The sequence below is a fragment of the Oncorhynchus kisutch genome, linkage group LG27 (genome assembly GCF_002021735.2).
Source record: "Oncorhynchus kisutch isolate 150728-3 linkage group LG27, Okis_V2, whole genome shotgun sequence".
Taxonomy (NCBI): Eukaryota; Metazoa; Chordata; class Actinopteri; order Salmoniformes; family Salmonidae; genus Oncorhynchus; species Oncorhynchus kisutch.
In genome coordinates, this window is record NC_034200.2 from 11,307,224 (window position 1) to 11,328,878 (window position 21,655).

Sequence of the window (21,655 nt, forward strand, 5' to 3'; positions counted from 1 at the left end):
GCACCCTACACAGGGCAGTGTCACTGCCCTGGGGCATTGGGATCATTTTTTAGACCAGAGGAAAGAGTGCCTCCTACTGGCCCTCCAACACCACTTCCGGCAGCATCTGGTCTCCCATTCAGGAACTGACCAGGACCAACCCTGCTTAGCTTCAGAAGCAAGCCAGCAGTGGTACGCTGCTGACGTTTCATGTTTTGTTGTAGTCTGTAACCTTCCCAATCATCATCATTCATTGGTTTTCTTAATCATGGAATTATCAGGATGAATTTAGAAGTATTCAGAAACGTCTCATCTACTCAAATCATTCACCATTCAGTTCCTATTGGAAAAACATAACAAAAACAAACTGCAAATGCATCCGATGAGTTTGTGGTGTCACAAGCTTGAGGTAGTCATTGTGTGCTAGGAATATGGAACCAAATACTACATCTTTGGCTATTTTAATACACTATAAATTCATTTCTTAATATTTCTTCAATTGGGGGGACTATATATATATATTTGCGGTTAAACAGATGTAGGAAAATATCCTAAAATAAAAGTTTACATTCTGTACTGTCGCCACATGTAAAACATTTGATCTCAAATCCAAAATGCTGGAGTATGGAGCCAAATTATTATTGTACTGTCCAAATTCATGTGGAGGGGAGTGCATTTGTGAATCCCAAACCAGCCCTTAGCCCCTACCAACTCGCTCAGAGACCCTCAGTTGTCACATGTTGCTGATGAAACTGAGGGTAACTTTAAGAGTGGCAAGGGGATCAAATAAACCCATCAACTTCGGGACACACTTGTGACTTGAATGATGTAAATCATGTTACACATAATAATAAAACACATAATAATAAAACGAGCACGAAATTAAATTGAGAATTTCCCCTGTCGTTTTACAAGGTAGAAACTTCAGTAACACTTAAACATTTAATTTAGGAGGTTTTTCATGTTACATGTGTCAGGCATTGAAATCAGAAACATACAAATACAGGTGGCTAATTAAGCACGCCTCCATTATTTTCGGTGACATTGCGCAAACTCAAAAATTAGACTGTGCGTTATGGGGTTTGAAATTGTGACCACTTGCATTTGCGACCCTTTGACCTGACAGTGTGACACCAATTTTTAATTAGTCGATATGGTGCAAGTGGAAAAAATGTAGCTGGTCACGTTCGTTTTGGTTAACAATTGGCTTTTTTAATTACGATTTATTCAAACAATGGGTATGCAAACCAAGTATTCAAAAAGTTGGTTTCGAAGTCATGGTTTAATCTTTGTAATTCAGTAATCATGGACTGTTTGAATTAGCATTTCTAAAGGCTTTTCCTGGCAGAATGATATCATACTGATTTGTATCAATTGCGGGGCGTTTGTTTTGCGAACTCTGCTATCACATGTAGCCTACATTGTACAGTACAAAAACACTGCTAGCCAATCACAACGCTGTTAGCCAACACACTTGCTAGGCGCAATTGAATTATAGGGCAACTACACCCTCCAATAATTTTGGGGGATTGTTCCCAGATGTCCAAAGTAGTCTCCTGGTATGGTTTAAGCATTGTTGTGGACTTAGAATATTTTAATATTTGTAGATTTTCTATAAAAATCGGGGACAGGGAAAAACTAAATCAAGAAAACAGTATTTATTAAAATATAAAACGTATGTATAGCCTTACAACTGTAGATTGACTGTTCAGATGTGCCAACAATAACACACTTTTGAGAATCAACGCAACGTTAAACATTTTAATAGTTTTATTGTTGCTTAAGACGCAAATGATAAAACGGCAAGAAAATAACAAACCGTTAAACCATGCACTGGGTTGTCCTCAAGAATGCCAGGTTAATACTATTCCTGTCAGGCGTTTCATGCGACTGCCTGGAAGCCAATTTGCCTGGAAGCCTCATCCAGAGGAGATGAGGGTCCTTTTTTTCCCCTGTGTCTCATTTTTCATTCAATTCAATATGGCTGTGCTGCGTGTATGTTTTGGTTGTAACCGATAACAATGCACTGCTTTGGCCAGCAGCAGAATGTATCGCAAAACTTGTATAATTTAATCTCACCGAGATATTTGTCTACCGGGTTCGGTAAAAATGCTGTCCGAGGGGATTAAAAGCTGGTGAGCGTGAGGTAGGAAGAGAAAAGACTGGTCGTCGTGGCGCAGATTTTTTTTTTAATCAACAGACCGTTTGCGGTGTTGCATTGTAGCGACGTTTCACGTCCATGTCTTTTTAACACGCATTGCAATTTTGTAGCGATAAATGTTGCGCTCTTACATTTTAATGACGCAGCAGAGTTGTCCGTCTGAAGTATTGATGTGTGTATAATGTGGACGGGAGGGGTAGGGGGGGCATTCGGTCACCGCTCTCATTGTTCTGTGCCGCTCCTTGACAGAATGAATCAACCAAGTGAAAGGGGATTGCACTTGACTAGTATATTCCCGAAATGCCCTGCTTTTCTTTTCCATTCATACAACAAAAAAGTGACCGCAGAATCTGCATGAATTGGAAATAGATAATGCACGAATGGCAATCACAAGCATACAGGTGTTGACTATTTTGAAAGCCTACCTCATTTCATATCAAATTAATTTTTTTAACATGATAATAATCATGATTAATTCTAATAGAATACGTTTTGGGATTTGATTTAGCACAAAACAGGTCTATTTTATCTTTGAGTTTTGTTGTCATGGAAATTAATGCTCAAAAAGCAAATGTACAAATAAGGGATTCGTGCCTTTGTCATGTATAAATTGCTGCTAATGTTGCACCTCTATTCTCTTCTCTGCTACACCAATCTCTATGGATCACCCTGTTAGGCATGACCTTATGTATGCGCAGGACACTATCATATTGCTTATATATCCTATTCCCATAGGGCCCGATTCAGACTTAGGAAATCTGTTCCTTTTTTACATTTTTTAATAAATGCCCACACCTTTAGAAATCCACTTTTTTGAGCTGCAAGACAATGGCCTGAGCTTACCCATGATGTTGCACAAAGGTTTTAAGTCAATAAATCATAGTTTTAGTCAAAGTATATTTGGGCTTGAAGTGACACCCAAACAGCCTACTTTGTGTGAATGTGGTGTCTTTTCCTATGATATGACATGAAAAAATGTCAGCCTACATTTAGTTTCAGAGCTGGGTTTTATTTTAATGTTACCACCCACCAGCATGGCATTCTTTAGCAGAAACCGTTGCAAATGTATTTTTGTGACTGCGATGAGCCAAACAGCCTTGTATCCACTTGGCTGCCTGAGCCATGGAGTAAATTAAGTGTTACACCAATCAAAGCAGTGGGGCTTTAGCGGTCAAAGCCATTCATTCATCTTGGGATGCCGGGGAGAGCATTTTTTTCTTAATGCTGTCATATTACGCAATTAGAATATTTATAAAATGATCAGATATACACTACATGGCTAAATGTATGTGGACACCCCATCAAATTAGTAGGTTTGGTTATTTCAGCCACACACATTGCTGATAGGTGTATAAGATCGAGCACGCAGCCATGCAATCTCCATAGACAAACATTGGCTATAAAATGGCCCGTACTGAAGAACTCAGTGACTGAATATTTTTCCATGGGCACTGTATAGGGGATGTTGTTCCCACTCTGACTATTAAAACCTACCCAAACCAAAAACCGTGGATAGATGGCAGCGTTTGCACAAAACAGAAAGCACGAACCACCGCATTTAACCACAGCAAAGTGACTGGGAATATGGTTGAATACAAACAGTGCATTTATGCCCTCCGTAAGTGAATCAAACAGGCAAAACGTCACTACAGAGACAAAGTTGAGTTGCAATTCAACGGCTTAGACATGAGACTTGTGTGGCAGGGACTTCAGACAATCACAAATTATAAAGCATAACCAGCTACGTCGCTGATGTTTTGCTCCCAGACAAGCTTAACACCTTCACCCGCTTTAAGGATAACACAGTGCCACTGTTGTAGGCAGCTCCCGGGGACTCTGTGGGCTGTCGTTCTCCTTGGCTGACCTGAGTAAGACATTTAAGCAAGGCTTCCGGCCCAGACGGCCTCCCTAGCCGCGTCCTCAGAGTATGCGCAGACCAATGGGCTGGAGTGTTTACGGACCTATTCAATCTCTCCCTATCCCAGCCTGCTGTCCCCACTTACTTCAAGATGTCCACCATTGTTCCTGTACCCAAGAAAGCAAAGGTAACCAAACTAAATGACTCGCTCCGTAGCACTCTTCTGTCGTGCTTTGAGAGGCTAATTTAAGGATCATGTCACCTCCAACTTACCTAACACCCACTTTCCTTAAGACCCACTTCAATTTGCATATAGATCCACAGACGATGCAATCTCCATCGCACTGCACACTGCCCTATCCCATCTGGATGAGGAATGCCTGTGGAAGAATGCTGTTCATTGCCAATAGCTCAGCCTTCAACACCATAGTACCCTCCAAGCTCATCTTTAAGCTTGGGGCCCTGGGTCTTAACCCTGTGCTGCTGGATCCAGGACCTCCTGATGGGCTGCTGATCCTTGACACACACACCTCCAACTCAATCATGACGTTTGCAGATGACATAATAGTAAGCCTGATTACCAACAATGATGAGACAGCCTACAGGGAGGAGGAGGTGAGGGCCCTGGCGGAGTGGTGCCAAGAAAATAACCTCTTCCTCGACGTCAACAAAACGAAGGAGATGATTGTGGACGTCAGGAGACGGCTAAGGGAGCACGTCCACATCAATGGGGCCGCAGTGGAGAACGTGAAAGGTTCCTTGGCGTACACAACACTGACAATCTGAAATTGTCCACCCACACAGACAGTGTGGTAGCTTGGCCCATAAGACCCTCACAAACCTTTGCAGATGCACCATTGAGAGCATCCTGTCGGACTGTATTACAGCCTGCAACTGCACCGCCCGCAACTGCAGGGCTTCCCAGAGGGTGGTGAGGTCTGCCCAACGCATTACCGGGTACACACTGCTTGCCCTCCAGGACACTTACAACACCCGATGTCACAGGAAGACCAAAAAGATCATCAAGTACATCAACCACCCGTGCCATGGCCTGTTCACTTGGCTACCATTCAGAAGGCGAGGTCAGTACAGGTGCATCAATGCTGGGACCAAGAAACTGAAAAACAGCTTCTTTCTCAAGGCCATCAGACTGTCAAATAGCCATCACTAGCCAGCCTCCACCCAGTACCCTGCCCTGAATGTAGTCACTGTCACTAGCTGGCTACCACCCGGCGCCCCTGCGACTTAGAGGCTGCTGCCCTATGTACATTAACATGGAATCACTGGTCACTTTATTCATGTTTTCATTCTGTTTTACTCATTTCATTGTATATGCTGTGTTCTAGTCAATGCCATCCTATTCAACTATTACTGTGTATACAGTAGCAGTCTCCAAAGAGTTTTCTTTTCTACATTGTAGAATAATAGTGAAGACATCAAACCTGAAAAATAACATGTATATGGAATCATCAAAAAAGTGTTAAGCAAAGTATATTTGAGATTCTTCAAAGTAGCCACCATTTGCCTTGACAGCTTTGCACACTTGGCATTCTCAACCAGCTTCATGAGTAATGCTTTTCCAACAGTCTTGAAGGAGTTCCCACACATGCTGAGCACTTGTTGGCTGCTTTTCCTTCACTCTTCGGTCCAACTCATCCCAAACCATCTCAATTGGGTTGAGGTTGTGTGGAGGCCAGGTCATCTGTTGCAGCACTCCATCACTATCTTTCATGGTCAAATAGCCCTTACACAGCCTGGAGGTGTGTTGGGTCGTTGTCCTGTTGAAACACAAATTATAGTCCCACTAAGTACAAACCAGATGGGATGGCGTATCGCTGCAGAATGCTGTGGTAGCCATGCTGGTTAAATGTGCCTTGAATTCTAAATAAATCACTGACAATGTCACCAGCAAAGCACCAACACACCACCACCTCCATGCTTCATGGTGGGAACCACACATGTGGAGATCATCCATTCACCTACTCTGCTTCTCACAAAGGCACAGCGGTTGGAACCAAAAATCGCAAATTTGGACTCCAAAGTACAGATTTTCACCAGTCTGATGTCCATTGCTTATATTTCTTGACCCAAGCAAGTCTCTTCTTCTTATTGGTGTCCTTTAGTAGTGGTTTCTTTGCATAACATGGTTCTTACCATAACATGGACGTGGTCCTTTACCAAATAGGGCTATCTCCTGTATACCACCCCTACCTTGTGACAACACTCGAGAGCATTAACTTCTCTAGGGTAGGGGCCAGCATTTGGAATTTTGAATGAAAAGCGTGCCCAAATTAAACTGCCTTCTACTCAGGCCCAGAATATAGGATATGCATATAATTGGTAGATTTGGATAGAAAACACTCAAGTTTCCAAAACTGTTAAAATAGTGTCTGTGAGTATAACAGAACTGATTTGGCAAGCGAAAACCTGAGAAAAATCCATTCAGGAAGCAGGATTTCTTTTGTGTAGTTTTCTTTTTAATGTCATTAGAGTATCCATTGACTTAGGACTCAAATTAGGACTCAAAAAGCATTTTTGAAATCTGACACCGTGGTTGGATTCACAAGAAGTTAATCTTTAAACCTATGTAAAATAGTTGTGTCTTTTCTGAATTATTTTAATGAGTATTTCTGTATTTGAATTTGGAGCTCTGCAATCTCACTGGATGTTGCCAGGTGGGACGCTAGTGTCTCACATACCCTAGAGAGGTTAAGAAGGAAAGAAATTCCACAAATGAAATTTTAACAAGGCACACCTGTTAATTGAAATGCATTCCAGGTGACTATCATGACACTGGTTGAGAGAATGTCAAGAGTGTGCAAAGATGTCAAGTCAAAGGGTGGCTGTTTGAAGAATCTCAAATATAAAATATATGATGATTTTGGTTACTACATGATTCTGTATGTGATATTTCATAGTATTGATGTCTTCACTATTATTCTATAATGTAGAAAATAGTACAAATAAAGAAACCCTTGAATGAGTAGGTGTCCACACTTTTGACTGGTACTGTAAGTCGAGGTCAGGATACTGCTTATCTGTAGACACCTCCATTTCTTTGATCTCCACCCCAAACTTGTATCTTGTTGGTATCGGCTTTTCCTCATGCTTAAGTTCAAGGTCTACATGCTAGAGAGAAGTGCATAAACGGGGAATAAAGTTAAATTTACGGCCTCGTGTAACTCGAGTCTGAAATCCCTCCATGTTGCATATTTTTGGACCCCATTGTTCTGAAAACCTTTTTGCAACTAACCGGAACCACACTTTACCCCCTCTTTATCCTCCTGTCTCTTCATCCTTCTATCTCTCCATCACTCCTCTTCTTCATTTCTTTCATTCTCTCCATAGGGAGGTGAAGGAGGCTGCCATGGCTGAGCCTGAGCGGGCTCCTGAGAGCAGTGAGGAGGTAAGGCCACGGAGGAACACTGGGACATCCTCACTGTACCATGGCTCTCTAAAGAGGGGTGTGCTCCGGGCTTGGACTGTCACTGGCCAACCTGTGAGGCGACCTCCCTCCAGTTGTCAGCCATCAAACCTAAACACTTTAGTTAGGAATTAGAAATGGGGTGTTTTTGGTCATAGTTTTTAGGTTGTGATATTGGGCACATCCGTGCTCCATCTTCTCCCGTTAATTATGTCTCTCGTTTCAATTTTGCTTTAAGTGCTTTTAGGTCCTGAAAATGCTTAGTGATAAGAAATAAGAAGCACATTTCAAACATTTCTAAATGAAAAGTAACAATCTGTTATTTGTAATATTTACTTACTGGTTTGGTTAACCTGACCCTTTTTTAAGAGGTTTGATGAGCTAGTAAAAAACAAACAATTTTAGCTGTGTTTTTGACCCTTTGCTGATGCTGTCTCAGACAGAAGCAGCAGGGGAGATGCTTACTGTGGCTGATGTTTAAAACCCCATTGATTGCTTTGTTATAAAGGTGCTCATGCCTCTTCCATTGCCCCTAATGGTACCTGCATACTACTTCTGCCACTACTACTGCTGCACCTGTTCCAATGTCCCCAAGAGCCCTGGGTATCCCACACATAGGCCCCTGATTCTGCACTGCAGTGGGACAACTGTGGCAACAAAGGCCATGTTGCCACGGAGATGGCACTTGATTGGACTAATGGGCTGAGGGTTTAGGATGACTGATCTCGTCTCTAACACCAGCGACTGGCTCATACACCACCTGTATGGCCACATACAACCTCACTTCACAATGGGTCAGAGGGGAGGTGAGGCCGACACTCAGTAAGACTGTTTCAAATCCTTCGATGACATGCCTGTGGATGGCTTCCAACGGGGTTGCTGCAGTACATTTTTCTTCTCACCACCTACAGATGAATGTGCTGCTCAATGGACTTGCGTGGACCGTTTTAACTGGTCAATCTTTTTTTCTGGACTAAACGGTTTCTCTGAGAAAGGACATTTTGGGTGTTCTCCGCCTATTCAGAATGAGATCCAAATGAACCTGATGAGTCGTGAGGACAGCTTGGGTCTTCTCTTCGTGGCTGTTTTTCAAAGTCATGATCTCGGACATTTGATACCTTTCTCAATGGTCTTCAGCATTTCTTTGGACTCACTACCAAACATCTGATTGTTGGCTGGAAAAGGTACTTTTGCTACTACCTAGCACCCAACAGACTGTCTGCTGAACTATGCCCCTGCTAGTTTTTGGAGTTACTCTTGTTCAACATTGACTATCCCATCTCCCATTAAACCTCACCCAGGCAGTATCCCAACAGAAAAGCATGACAAAGATCTGAAAGACTGATGCTTAAGCGCTAAGGACTTGACCCCAATACATTTCCAAAAGCCACTCAAGTCCCACCCCCACTGATCTACAGAGCCCATCCTGCCAACCAGCTGTCAGATTTCCACCCAAACTTCACAACCACCTTTGATTGGACCCTTGTTGCCTAGATACAGTACATGCAGTCGAGATTGGGCCATATCCAACCCAGTAAGGATCAGGTGTCAGTGGTACCAGGGAATAAGTAGTACTTTTCTCAATGTTATTTTCTACAAAGAAATGCACAATATTTAGAAAATGTATAGTTTCAGTCGACTCCCTCCTTTTAGCCTAAAATGGGGGAATTGACTCTGACATAGATGTCAAATGATTTAGTTTACATATTTATGGCTACTGATGTTTTTGAATGAATATTGTTGTAAACCACCCAGTATTATAGTCTTGCTTTATGGCCCAGTAATCCTGGCAGCCTCGTAGTTATGAAAGTGAAATGAAATGTGAGCTATTTAATTCTATGGAATTTAAACTGCAGTATTGTCATCAGGCTACTATCTGTCCTTCTGTATGTGTGATAGAGACTGTGGCTCCATCCCTGAACATCTTTCTACACCAAACATAAACTGACATTTGGGCCCCAGTCATTAATATTACTACATATCTTAAAGCCATGCACACTGTTTTGAGACCAAGCAAAGATGTTACCCGCTGTCTGCTCACTGCAGTGTGCTATTGAGATTCAATATTACTGGTGCTATTCATTGTTTGACTAATATGTTGGGATGGAAAGTGACCTAGACTGGAGTAGCAGTCTCTCTCATCTAGTTTTTCTTCCCTTGTTCACCCACACTTTCTCTCTTGTCCTGTCTTCCCTCTAATCTGTTTATGCACCTTTCCATCTCTGCCTCTCACCTTTCACCTGTACTTCTGGGTGTGTTTTATTTATTTTTGTTTCAGAGTCTGACGCCAAAGGCATTCACAGCCCGTAGGATCTCCCTGAGCAGTGAGTATACTTTGTTTTCTTCGGCTCAGTAGGTAGACGTCGTTTTTAGTTGAGTTGGCCTGTGCGTGTGGGTGAGAGACAATTATAGATGAGGTGCTTACGTTCGCGTTTGGCCAGTTGTGCAATCATCCTTTGTCTTCCAGGCAGCAAGGCCTCTCCAGGTGTCGTCAGTGCAGAGGGCGAGGCAGAGTCTGGGGCCGGCCCCGGGAGGAAGAGGAGGTGGGGTTCCAGCACTGCGGTCACAGCCAAGAAACCATCCATCAGCATCACCACAGACTCTCTGAAGGTACAGTATCATCGTCACTACACTGCAAAATATACTGTTGTACATATTACAAACCATCTATCCAAACACAGCATGATAATGAATACTAACCTAACTTTTTACTATCTGTTGAGTCTTGAAGCTTCTCGCCTTCTCCCATCTGTAATATATTGATTGCGCTGCCCAGTCTCTGATCCCAGACATCAGGCTGAGTCCAGGACAGGAGGCGGTGGTGGATCTGCACCCAGAGGAAGCTCACCTCTCTGGGGGAGAGGAGGACAGGGAGCAGGGCGAGCAAGACTTCAAGATCAGACGCACGGTCACACAGGTCAGGGTTCTACTTCGCCTGTTTTGTGGACTGTACATTTATCTTGATTCAAGAAGTAATAATGTATTACTGGAAATTGGTTTTGCGGCAGTCATTTATAAAGGTGCGTTAAAGTAAGATTTACTATAACAGCTAACATTCGTAATTGACCCAAACGTATTACATTGTGAATGTCTTAAAACATCTGTGTGCCGCCTCCTCTACCCCACCCACTTCCAATGTACTGTATGTAGGTGGTTCTGTCCGAGACCCAGGAGAATGGACCGAAGGAGTCCAAGAGGAGTGAGAACATGGAGGACAGAGAGGATGGAGTGGAGGTTAAAAACGACAGAGAGGAGAAGATGGACGACTCATTCCAGAGAGACTCCATGGAGACACAATCTCCCTCTCCCCCCATCCATGACATGGAGATGAACACAGGTGATAGATGGATCCAAATTTAAAGATCAACTTAATTATCTTGTCAGATTTCTCAAAACCTCTGATAACCCTGGGCTAGATTCTAGCCTTTTGATATGTTGTGAGTTATCAGGTTGATGCATCTCTCTGGTCTCATCTGTTCAGTGACCCCAAGTGACACCCTGATCCGTCGCTCCATCAGCCAGCAGAAGTCTGGCGTGTCCATCACCATAGACGACCCTGTCCGCACGGCCAAGCAGCCCTCTCCTCCACGAGGCAAAGTGTCCAACATCGTCCACCTGTCCAACCTGGTTCGGCCGTTCACCCTGGGTCAGCTGAAGGAGCTGCTCAGCAGGACTGGCACCGTGCTGGAGGACGGCTTCTGGATCGACAAGATCAAATCTCACTGCTACGTCACCGTACGTCTCTGTCTGCTTGCCGTTGTCCTGAATACAGGTCTGCGTCTCAACTGACATCCTATTCCCCATATAGTGCACTACTTTTAACCAGCCATAGGAGGCTCTGGTCAAAGCTGGTGCACTTGACTATAGGGTGTCATTTTAGATGCAGCTCAGATCTCCTCCTACAGTTTTCTATTTTCTGTGTCTTATCTAAGGCAAGCCTCAATGTTCCTAATGGATGTCCGTTCTTGCTCTCCCTCTTCTTTCAGTACTCTAGTGCAGAGGAGGCAGTGGCCACTCGTGCAGCACTACATGGGGTGAAATGGCCTCAGAGCAACCCCAAGTTCCTCTGTGTGGACTTCAGTCAGCAAGAGGAGGTGAGACTAACTTGTCCCTTGTAGTTCTGCCCTATGTGATGATGCATATCATTCCCCAGTTCTCTAATATTTGAGTGCTTATGATGTTCCTTATGGTAACCTTCCCCCTCGTGTGTGTGTGTTTGTAGCTTGACTTCCACAGAGGCTTGCCACCCCCTGGGGGGGCTGGAGAGGAGGAGCGGGGGGCTTCATCGGTGCCTGGCCGAGGTCGGGGGGCGGCCCTGCCCCCTCTCCTGCCCGAGCGTGACCAGTGGGCAGAGCGAGAGCGTGAGATGGAGCGCAGGGAGAGGACCCGGGCGGAGAGGGAGTGGGACAGGGACAAGGTCCGGGACTTTGGTCCCGGAAAACCTGGAGAGGATGCGGGCCCCAGACGATCGCGCTCCAGAGAGAGGAAGCGCAAGGAGAGGAAGACGGACAAGAAAGGTGAAGAGTGGTGATGGTGCTTTAGAGCTGTGCCCTGTCGGGTCAACTGTACGTTTACACTTTTTTGTGTTGTGTCTCCAGAGAAAGCTGCAGAGGAAGCCCCTGCCAAACTGCTGGATGACCTGTTCAATAAAACCAAAGCAGCCCCTTGTATATACTGGCTCCCCCTCACAGAAGAGCAGGTCAGATATCTATATATACACAAAACTCAACTATCTGAACAAGATTTCTTATTGATGATATGGGGTCCACATATCCTTCCTTACGTTTTGTTGAAAGTGTTGATTTTAAATGTTTCACAATCCACTCTTAACATCCTCCCTTGTTCTGTCTCTTTGTGGCCAGTTTACACAGAGGGAAGTAGCTCGACAAGAGAGGAGGAAGGAGAGAGAGAAGAGGAGGAAGGAGCAGCAAGAGGAGGAGGAGAAGAAAAGGGAGGAAGAGCGCAAAGAAAGGATAAAAGCATCTGGCGAAAGAGGCGAGGGGGACAGGGACAGAGAGCGAGACAGGGAAAGGGGCAAAGACAGGGACCGAGACAGAGAGGGTGACAAACACAGAGAAAGCAGCCACCGCAGACCAGGGGGCAACAGTGCAGGGGTGGGCAGACGCTCTCACAGCCGCAGTGATCCTCCACCTCGTGACAGACGACGCTAGAGGGAATTGGTGTGGCTGAAACTGTCTTATAACCCCCCATTCCCCATCACTACATGTACTTTGTTAGAACTAAGACCCTACAGAGGACCAACACACACACACTGACACACACATATATATATATATATATATATATATATATATATATATATATATATATATACATACACACACACACACACACACACACACACACTGGGACCATGGTTTGAGCAGTGTTTCCCCCAGACTGCAGTCTGTCTTGCTTCAGTCTGAAAGTTTAGATTTTATATGTGTTAATTTTGCCTAAGTATATTCTTATTAGTTTTTTAAATATTCTTGGCAGATTGGCAACCAACTCTTTTCCCCTTATTTCCCCCCCGTGCATATCTGAAGAGTAAGTGCTCTATGTAGAGTTCTATGCATACACACACAGCGGTTTTTCTCCTTCCCCTGGGTTGTGTATTCCACAACTGGTTTCTGTGGGGTGCTTTGTCATGGCTGCGTGCTGTCCCAGTCAGTCTGCCGTCCTCCACCTTGATTCCTGTGGAGGACTGACGGTGTTGCGCAAAGTTCTGTCTTTGTTTAGTTTGAAAGATGAGAGACTATATTCTCTGCAAGAGATTAGAATCTTCTATACGCTTCTTTCTGTCCATCCTTTGCCCCCCCCCCCCCCCCCCCCCGGTCAACGCAGGCTGGAAAAGGGGTGCGTATTAATACACACAAGCGGATTTAATATTGTTTTTAATCATTATTAAAGAATACTTTATTGTTTTTTGGTTTACCCCTGTAAGTGGTGAATGTACAAATAAATAAAAAATAAGTTTGAAAAACCTTTTGCACTTGTTTTCTGCAAGAGTACTTATATCAGTAGAACTTTCTTTTAGATTATCATTGTAAAATGGAATCTTTTTTTTTTTTGCTGTTACAACCATTACATGTTCCAAGTAACATAGTCATTATTACTATGCAGCAGAAAGAAAATATTCAGTAATATTGGAGATCCACAAGGTGTCACTGATGCACAATAGGGCTTGATCATTTTACAAATTGAATCAAATTGGTCACATGGTTAGCAGATGTTAATGCGAGTGTAGCGAAATGCTTGTGCTTCTAGTTCCAACTGCAGTTGGAAGTCGGAAGTTTACATACACTTAGGTTGAAGTCATTAAAACTTGTTTTTCAACCACTCCACAAATTTCTTGTTAACAAACTAGTTTGGCAAGTTGGTTAGGACATCTACTTGGTGCATGACACAAGTAATTTTTCCAACAGTTGTTAACAGACAAATTATTTCATTTATAATATACTATCACAATTCCAATGGGTCAGAAGTTCACATGCACTAAGTTGACTGTGCCTTTAAATAGCTGGGAAAATTCCAGAAAATCTAAAGAAAGCAGCCAAGACCTCAGAAAAAAAATTGTAGACCCGCATAAGTTTGGTTCATCCTTGGGAGCAATTTCCAAACACCTGAAGGTACCACGTTCATCTGTACAAACAATAGTATGCCAGTTTAAACACCATGGGACGACGCAGCTGTCATACTGCTCAGGACGGAGATTTGTTCTGTCTCCTAGACTTCGGTGTGAAAAGTGCAAATCAATCCCAGAACAACAGCAAAGGAACTTGAGAAGATGCTGGAGGAAATAGGTACAAAAGTATCTATATCCACAGTAAAACGAGTCCTATTTCGACAACCTGAAAGGCTGCTCAGCAAGGAAGAAGCCACTGCTCCAAAACCACCATAAAAAAGCCAGACTACGGTTTGCAACTGCACATGGGGACAAAGATCGTACTCTTTGGAGAAATGTCCTCTGGTCTGATGATACAAAAATAGAACTGCTTGGCCATAATGACCATCTTTATGTTTGGAGGAAAAAGGGGGAAGCTTGCAAGCCGAAGAACACAATCCCAACCGTAAAGCACAGGGATGGCAGCATCATGTTGTGGGGGTGCTTTGCTGCAGGAGGGAGTGGTGCACTTCACAAAATAGATGGCATCATGAGAAAGGAAAATTATGTGGATATATTGAAGCAACATCTCAAGACATCAGTCAGGAAGTTAAAGCTTGGTGGCAAATGGGTCATCCAAATGGACAATGACCCCAAACATACTTCCAAAGTTGTGGCAAAATGGCTTAAGGAAAACAAAGTTGAGGTATTGGAGTGGCCTTCACAAAGCCCTGACCTCAATTCCATAGAACATTTGTGGGCAGAACTGAGGTCTACAAACCTGACTCAGTTACACCAGCTCTTGTCAGGAGGAATGGGTCAAAATTCACCCAACTTATTGTGGAAGGCTACCCGAAACGTTTGAACCAAGTTAAGCAATTTAAAGGCAATGCTACCAAATATTAATTGAGTATGTACATTTCTGACCCACTGGGAATGTGATCAAAGAAATACAAGCTAAACTAAATAATTCTCTACTATTATTCTGACATTTCACATTCTTAAAATAAAGTGGTGATCCTTACTGACCGAAGATGGAACTTTTACTAGGATTAAATGTCAGGAATTGTGATAAACTGAGTTTAAATGTATTTGGTTAAGGTGTACAGTCGTGGCAAAATGTTTTGAGAATGACACATATTAATTTCCACAAAGTTTGCTGCTTCAGTGTCTTTAGATATTTTTGTCAGATGTTACTATGGAATACTGAATTATAATTACAAGCATTTCATAAGTGTCAAAGGCTTTTATTGACAATTACATGAAGTTGATGCAAAGAGTCAATATTTGCAGTGTTGACCCTTCTTTTTCAAGACCTCTGCAATCTGCCCTGGCATGCTGTAAATTAACTTCTGGGCCACGTCCTGACTGATGGCATCCCATTCTTGCATAATCAATGCTTGGAGTTTGTCAGAATTTGTGGGGTTTTGTTTTTCCACCCGTTTCTTGAGGATTGACCACAAGTTCTCAATGGGATTATGGTCTGGGGAGTTTCCTGGCCATGGACCCAAAATATTGATGTTTTGTTCCTTATGACAAGGTGATCCATCATGCTGGAAAAGGCATTGTTCATCACCAAACTGTTCCTGGTTGGTTGGGAGAAGTTGCTCTCGAAGGATGTGTTGGTACCATTCTTTATTCATGGCTGTGTTCTTAGGCAAAATTGTGAGTGAGCCCACTCCCTTGGCTGAAAAGCAACCCCACACATGAATGGTCTCAGGATGCTTTATTGTTGGCATGACACAGGACTGATGGTAGTGCTCACCTTGTCTTCTCCGGACAAGCTTTTTTCTGGATGCCCCAAACAATCGGAAAGGGGATTCATCAGAGAAAATGACTTTACCCCAGTCCTCAGCAGTCCAATCCCTGTACCTTTTTGCAGAATATCAGTCTGTCCCTGATGTTTTTCCTGGAGAGAAGTGGCTTCTTTGCTGCCCTTCTTGACACCAGGCCATCCTCCTGGAAATGTTTTGGGGGATTCAGTTCATTTGCTTGGCAAAGAGGGACTTTCCAATGAATTGCAATTCATCTGATCACTCTTCATAACATTCTGGAATATGTGCAAATTTCCATCATACAAACTGAGGCAGCAGACTTTGTAAAAATGTATATTTGTGTTTTTCTCACAACTTTTGGCTAAGACTGTATGTAAACTCCCAACTTCAACTGTATCTTACAAGTAATCTAACAATTCCCCAACAACTACCTTATTGTGTATAAGATATAAGGGGAATTGTTAGATTACTTGTAAAGGGATGGAATAAGAATATGTACATATAAATAAATGGATGAGCGATGGCCGAGCGGCATAGACAAGATGCAATAGATGTATAAAATACATTATATACATATGAGATGAGTCATGTAAGATATGTTAACATTATTAAAGTGACTAGTGATCCATTTTTTTAAAGAAGCCAGTGATTTCAAGTCTGTATGTAGGCAGCAGCCTCTCTGTTAGTGATGGCTGTTTAACCGTCTGATGACCTTGAGATAGAAGCTGTTCTTCAGTCTCTCGGTCCCAACTTTGATGCACCTGTACTGACCTCGCCTTCTGGATGGTAAGTGGGGTGAACAGGCAGTGGCTCAGGTGGTTGTTGTCCTTGATGATCTTTTTGGCCTTCCTGCGACATCGGGTGCTGTAGGTGTCCTGGGGGGCATGTAGTCTGGGCAGTGTGATGGTGATCGCATCATCTGTGGACCTGTTGGGGCGGAATGCAAACTGAAGTAGGTCTAGGGTGGCAAGTAAGGTGGAGGTGATTTGTTCCTTGACTATTCTCTCAAATCACTTAATGACAGAAGTGAGTGCTACGGCCGTTAGTCATTTAGTTCAGTTATCTTTGCCTTCTTTGGTACAAGAACAATGGTGGCCATCATGAAGCATGTGGGGACAGCAGACTGGGATTGGGAGCGATTTAATAGGTTTGTATAGGGCACTGGAGTGAAGTAGATGAAGATAGGCTGATGAAGGTGAGTAATAAATAGGGAATAGTAATGGAAAGGTTTTCTGGCGTAAATGTGACTTTTACGTTATTACTGAACGCAAAAAGCTCTAGATGAGAAATGTCATTGTGAGTCAATTGAGAGGCTGCTACGGAAACGTATGTCAATCTCTCCCTCAGTGAATGTTTTAAAAAAATTACCTCTTACTCACCCCCAATTCTCTCTTATCTCCCTCTCTCTATCCCACCCTTCCTCTTTTTCTTTAGTGCATCGTGAAGTGCCAATCCTTGGGCCTTCTTTCAGGCCTTGACGTTCTTCCTACTGAGCTCAGCAGAGCTCCTCTATAATTACAGCTCTCTGGTCGCTGAGCGGAACATTTTTGTGCCCTGATGCAACTCTGTGCCGGGCGGCTCAAGTGAACTGGGCCGACCCTCCTGTCTCCGGCACCCTGGCCTAGCCGGCACACTCTATGGAGAAACCCACTTTAAGAATTAGAGAATTGTGTATGACACATCTTTAAAATAAGTAGTTAACTGAAGGAACAGTGTTGACCTCGATTAACAACCCTGCCTTGTGTTTGTTTATGTGTGAAGACTGAAGGGTTTTTGTAATTACCAATATTAGCAGATGAGTGTATTTGGAAGTAGCAGTAGAGAAAGAGTTGACATTGTGTGTGTCTGTGTAATGCATTGTGGGTGTTGACAATTTGTAGTTGTTTTGACTAGAACGAATACAGATTTTGTACGATTTGACTTCGTAACAGGTTAGGAGAATTAACATAGCCGGTTAGGATAATTAGGTTAAGGTTAGCTAAAATGCAAAATAAAATAAAACTTAGGACTTTAATTTGACAAAAGCTGTATCCCTTCTATCCATGACATGTGCCTGGAGCCTGTTATATGAGACAGTAGTTACAGTGAGCCCGGGAGAGTTTGGCAAAGTAAACCTCTTTGTGGAGAGAGGGAGTGAAGAGGACAAGGAAATAGTTCCGCTGGCCAAGTAGGCTAAGTGCTACAGGATAGAGCGCCGGCCGGCCTCGAGGACGAAATGGAGACTTGGCTATTTTCGCCCTGTGGGTTGCCAGTAGGCTGCCTCGGTTTAGTTCCCTGAGCACAGCAACTTTCTGGTGTGGGAAGAAGGAGCTCAAATGCATGGCTCTCTGGTTGTAGCTAGGTCTAGCAGAACCTCTGCCCACCTCTGTCTGGGGTATACTCCGGTTAGTACAGGCCCCTCCAGTCCTCTCTAGAGACAGAGCTGAGCCAGGTCAGTCCATGCTGATGACTGGGCAGTAAAAACACAGTTTAGGCCCTGTAAGCAGCCTACCCGGCTCAATGAAACCACATGGCCCTTTTTGTTCAGACCAGCTCTCACAGGAACATAAAACTGACAGGAGCCCCTGGCTCCTCTGATGTGGCTGCTCAGAACTTTCTCTCAACCGCTCTCTTTCGCTTTCTTCGTGTCCTTTTACTGACGAAATTGACCTGCCGGACAATACAGAGATAAGGAGCAGACAACTTGAAAGACATTGATATCTGGGTAATCGGTTGTCTTTGCCATATACACACAAGAGATCTAATGCACAAAAACTGCATTTTCACTGTGTGTATGCACTCACTGTATACCTATTACCCTCTCTGCCTCCTGTTCTTTGTCTCTCCCCCACAACTTAGTGATGAGAACCAGATGTAGGCCATTGCATTAAAGTGGAGGTGGAGGAGACAGAATAACTGACTGAGCACAAGGTTGTAAGGCAGTTCAAGAACTAACGAGAGCGAGAGAGAGAGGTGGAAGGGTGGTAGAAACAGCATGAGGGGAAAAGGGGTCTCTCTGCCCTCTCATGTGGTCTAGACTAACATTGTGTGTATATTTAGCTGCCAGGTTCAAAGTGCCAGTCATCCAGACCAGGCCCAGATTGAAGCAGGGGGGTTTCCTAACGGATATGACTTGGTCTGAACGAAGGTGGCTGGGGTTTGGGGGAGGTGGGAAGGAGAGAGAGTCTGATTCAGCAGCTCCTGATGGGAAGTCTCTTCCTGCTCAGTTTGGGGGGAAAAGCACAATGAGGTTTTATAAGAGTAGAACCTGTAGAATAACCTGTATTATTTTCACACGATACTTTTGGCTATTAAAGAGCTCAACACACACTAGTCAAAGTGCAGACAGACTTACATAGCATAGCACATTAATGCAGCAGTTTCGCCCACACCACGATAGCTGTGCGGATTCAGCACTGGTGGGAGAGAGACATACTGTAACACAGAGGAAAACAGAGAAACTATTAGAAATAAAACAGTTGGGAAGGAGATGTGAAGATCTTGAGTTGGAGGGGGAAAAAAGGAAGATTAGCACATTGCAAGAACGCACACACACACACACACACACACACACACATAAAATGTAGGCCTCTTAGCGAGCGAAAGAGTAAATGTTTTTCCCAGTTATCTTTCCAGTGAAACTAATAGAATACTTAATAGAAGACTTGCAAGGGAAATGAAGCGAGACAAAAGGAGTGAATATTATAGACATCTCATCTGTCTTTCCCCTCCTCTTTCCACCCTTTTCCTTTTCCATTGAGTCCAAGCTACACACCACCATACAACACTGTATGCGCACAGAGAAAGTGCCATACAAACAAGTGTAGGTGTCTCTGTTTCTGTGTGTGCAAGCGTATTTGTGTCAGTGTGTCTGTGTGTGTGTGTGAATGAATTTGTGTGGTGTTGGAGTGTAGATAAAGTTTTTTTTTGGTGTATCAGAGCTTGTGCAGGATGTGACTTGGCTATTTGAAATTGAAGCCATATGTAGCCTATATACTTACTTACTACCAAGGGATTTTACCCTGTGTAAGTACTGGAATACATTGAATAAGTCAAATAGTTGGGGGTACTGGAGGAGAGGTTTGGGATACACTGTACAAGTACACTGCCCTACCAAGCAAAAAGGCTGTAACTTCTCATTTGGTCAAAAATTAATTAATGTCATTTTTGCAACATTAAATACATTCCTATTCATCTGGACAAGTATTCTGCCCCTGTTGTATTGTGTTTTGAAGACAATGGGGGGGGGTCATGTTAGCAGTAACTGCATTAAGTTACTGTGAAACCAAGGTAAATAAAAGCATTTTTTTTCTCAGTTCCACGCTATGAGCAGTTACTGCCTTTTTGCTTGGTAGGGCAGTACATTCAATTCTATGAGTTATATCTCAGGACAGTTTACAGTAATGCAGGGGTACTCAAGTACTATTTGAGAAAGTTTGGTCACACACACATCCTAGGTGGCAAAGGTCAGAATGGACATTGTCATTTATTGGCGTAGTAACAAAGGCCCACATCACAACCCAAACTGCCCACTGGGCACACACTGGTTGAATCAATTCAATTACATAGAACCAACGTGGCATAGACGTTGAATTGACATCTGTGCCCAGTGGGTGTTCAAACTGTTCACACCCCCGTTGGTTGGCGGAGAGACAATGTTGCAGTTTTAAAGCTAATCTCCTGCAATTCTACACATTTTGCCATGTCTACGTGCGTTCATATCGTACCATGGATCGAAGCCAGACTGACGGTCCATATTGACACGGGTCTGGATCCGGACCCGAGGTCCACCTGTAGAGTATTGTTGCGGGTAATGGGTTCATGAGGGCCTAGAGTTTTCCTGACCAATTGACTTGACCAAAACAACTTCAGTTCCTAGCTATAGTCTACAACTTGAGCCTGAGTTTTTCCTGGTCAAGTCTTATGGTCAGCAAAAAAAACTCTGTGTCCTATTCATGTTTTGTCTGGCCAGACTGTGATGTCACACTGTGAGCAGACAGAGTGTGACCTCCTCATCACCCAAGGTCCATTAATTAGCAGGTCAGTTGCACGGCAACTTAAAACAGCCACAGGAAGTCTCTCCTGGAGAGATGGAAGGATCTGGGAAAATAGAGAGGAAGCAAAATAAAGGGACTGCAAGAAATGTAGGCTCCATTAGAGAAGGAAGAGTATGTTTTCATCTGTTTAGGTGAAGAGACAGATGAGAGATGGATGATGAACGAGGGACTGGGAGAGGAGGATGGCATTGAGCGAAGTGGTCTTTGCTAAGACTTGTGAATAAAGTGAGTCATTTAGCAGAAAGGAAAGAAACTGTCTCCAGTTACACAGAGAAAGAGAGAGAGAGGAAGAGGAAGAAGAGAGAGAGAGAGGAAGAGGAAGAAGAGAGAGAGAGAGAGGGAGTTGTGGGGAGGAATATGCTGATGTTGTTTTTCATTCTGCAGAATTAGCTGGGAGAAGAGAATGTGCACACAAACACACGCGCACAAATGCCTGCATACACATGTCTGACAAGTTAACAAGGCATGAAGGACAAAACACATACTGTGTTTTAAGTGTTTTATATCCTCCATGTCTTGCTAACTTGTCAGACTTGTGTGTGTGTGTGTGTGTTTGTGTATGTATGTATGCGTGCACATTCTCTTCTCTCAGCTAATTCTGCAGTTAGTATAGCAAGACACAGGCATAAACTGAACACACACAATGGAAATACCCCCTCCAATCCCCCATCCTGTTGTCCTGCTGAGTGTCTGGCAGTTCAGATGCAGTCGGAATTCCAGATGTCGTAATTTAACCCTCCCTCCCCCCTCCCAACCGGAGTGAGCCTCGTGACTCTCTCCCCAGTCCAAAACTCAACTCCACAACATACTGTAGCAGA

At 43.6% G+C, this 21,655-nt stretch overlaps 1 protein-coding gene across 2 annotated transcripts in view; it reads left to right on the forward strand.

Moving 5' to 3' along the window:
• The window catches only part of acin1a (apoptotic chromatin condensation inducer 1a), a 29,054-nt gene extending 16,165 nt beyond the window's left edge, over window positions 1-12,889 (forward strand). For both annotated transcript variants that reach the window (XM_020462727.2, XM_031806351.1), the window contains 11 exons: window positions 7,347-7,404; window positions 9,701-9,746; window positions 9,890-10,032; window positions 10,199-10,339; window positions 10,573-10,759; window positions 10,904-11,157; window positions 11,409-11,516; window positions 11,645-11,939; window positions 12,021-12,121; window positions 12,285-12,721; window positions 12,762-12,889. In XM_020462727.2, coding sequence (XP_020318316.2) covers window positions 7,347-7,404; window positions 9,701-9,746; window positions 9,890-10,032; window positions 10,199-10,339; window positions 10,573-10,759; window positions 10,904-11,157; window positions 11,409-11,516; window positions 11,645-11,939; window positions 12,021-12,121; window positions 12,285-12,593 — 1,642 coding nt within the window. In that variant the 3' untranslated portion in view covers window positions 12,594-12,721; window positions 12,762-12,889. The remainder of the gene's footprint in view (window positions 1-7,346; window positions 7,405-9,700; window positions 9,747-9,889; window positions 10,033-10,198; window positions 10,340-10,572; window positions 10,760-10,903; window positions 11,158-11,408; window positions 11,517-11,644; window positions 11,940-12,020; window positions 12,122-12,284; window positions 12,722-12,761) is intronic.
• The last annotated feature ends 8,766 nt before the right edge of the window (window positions 12,890-21,655 follow it).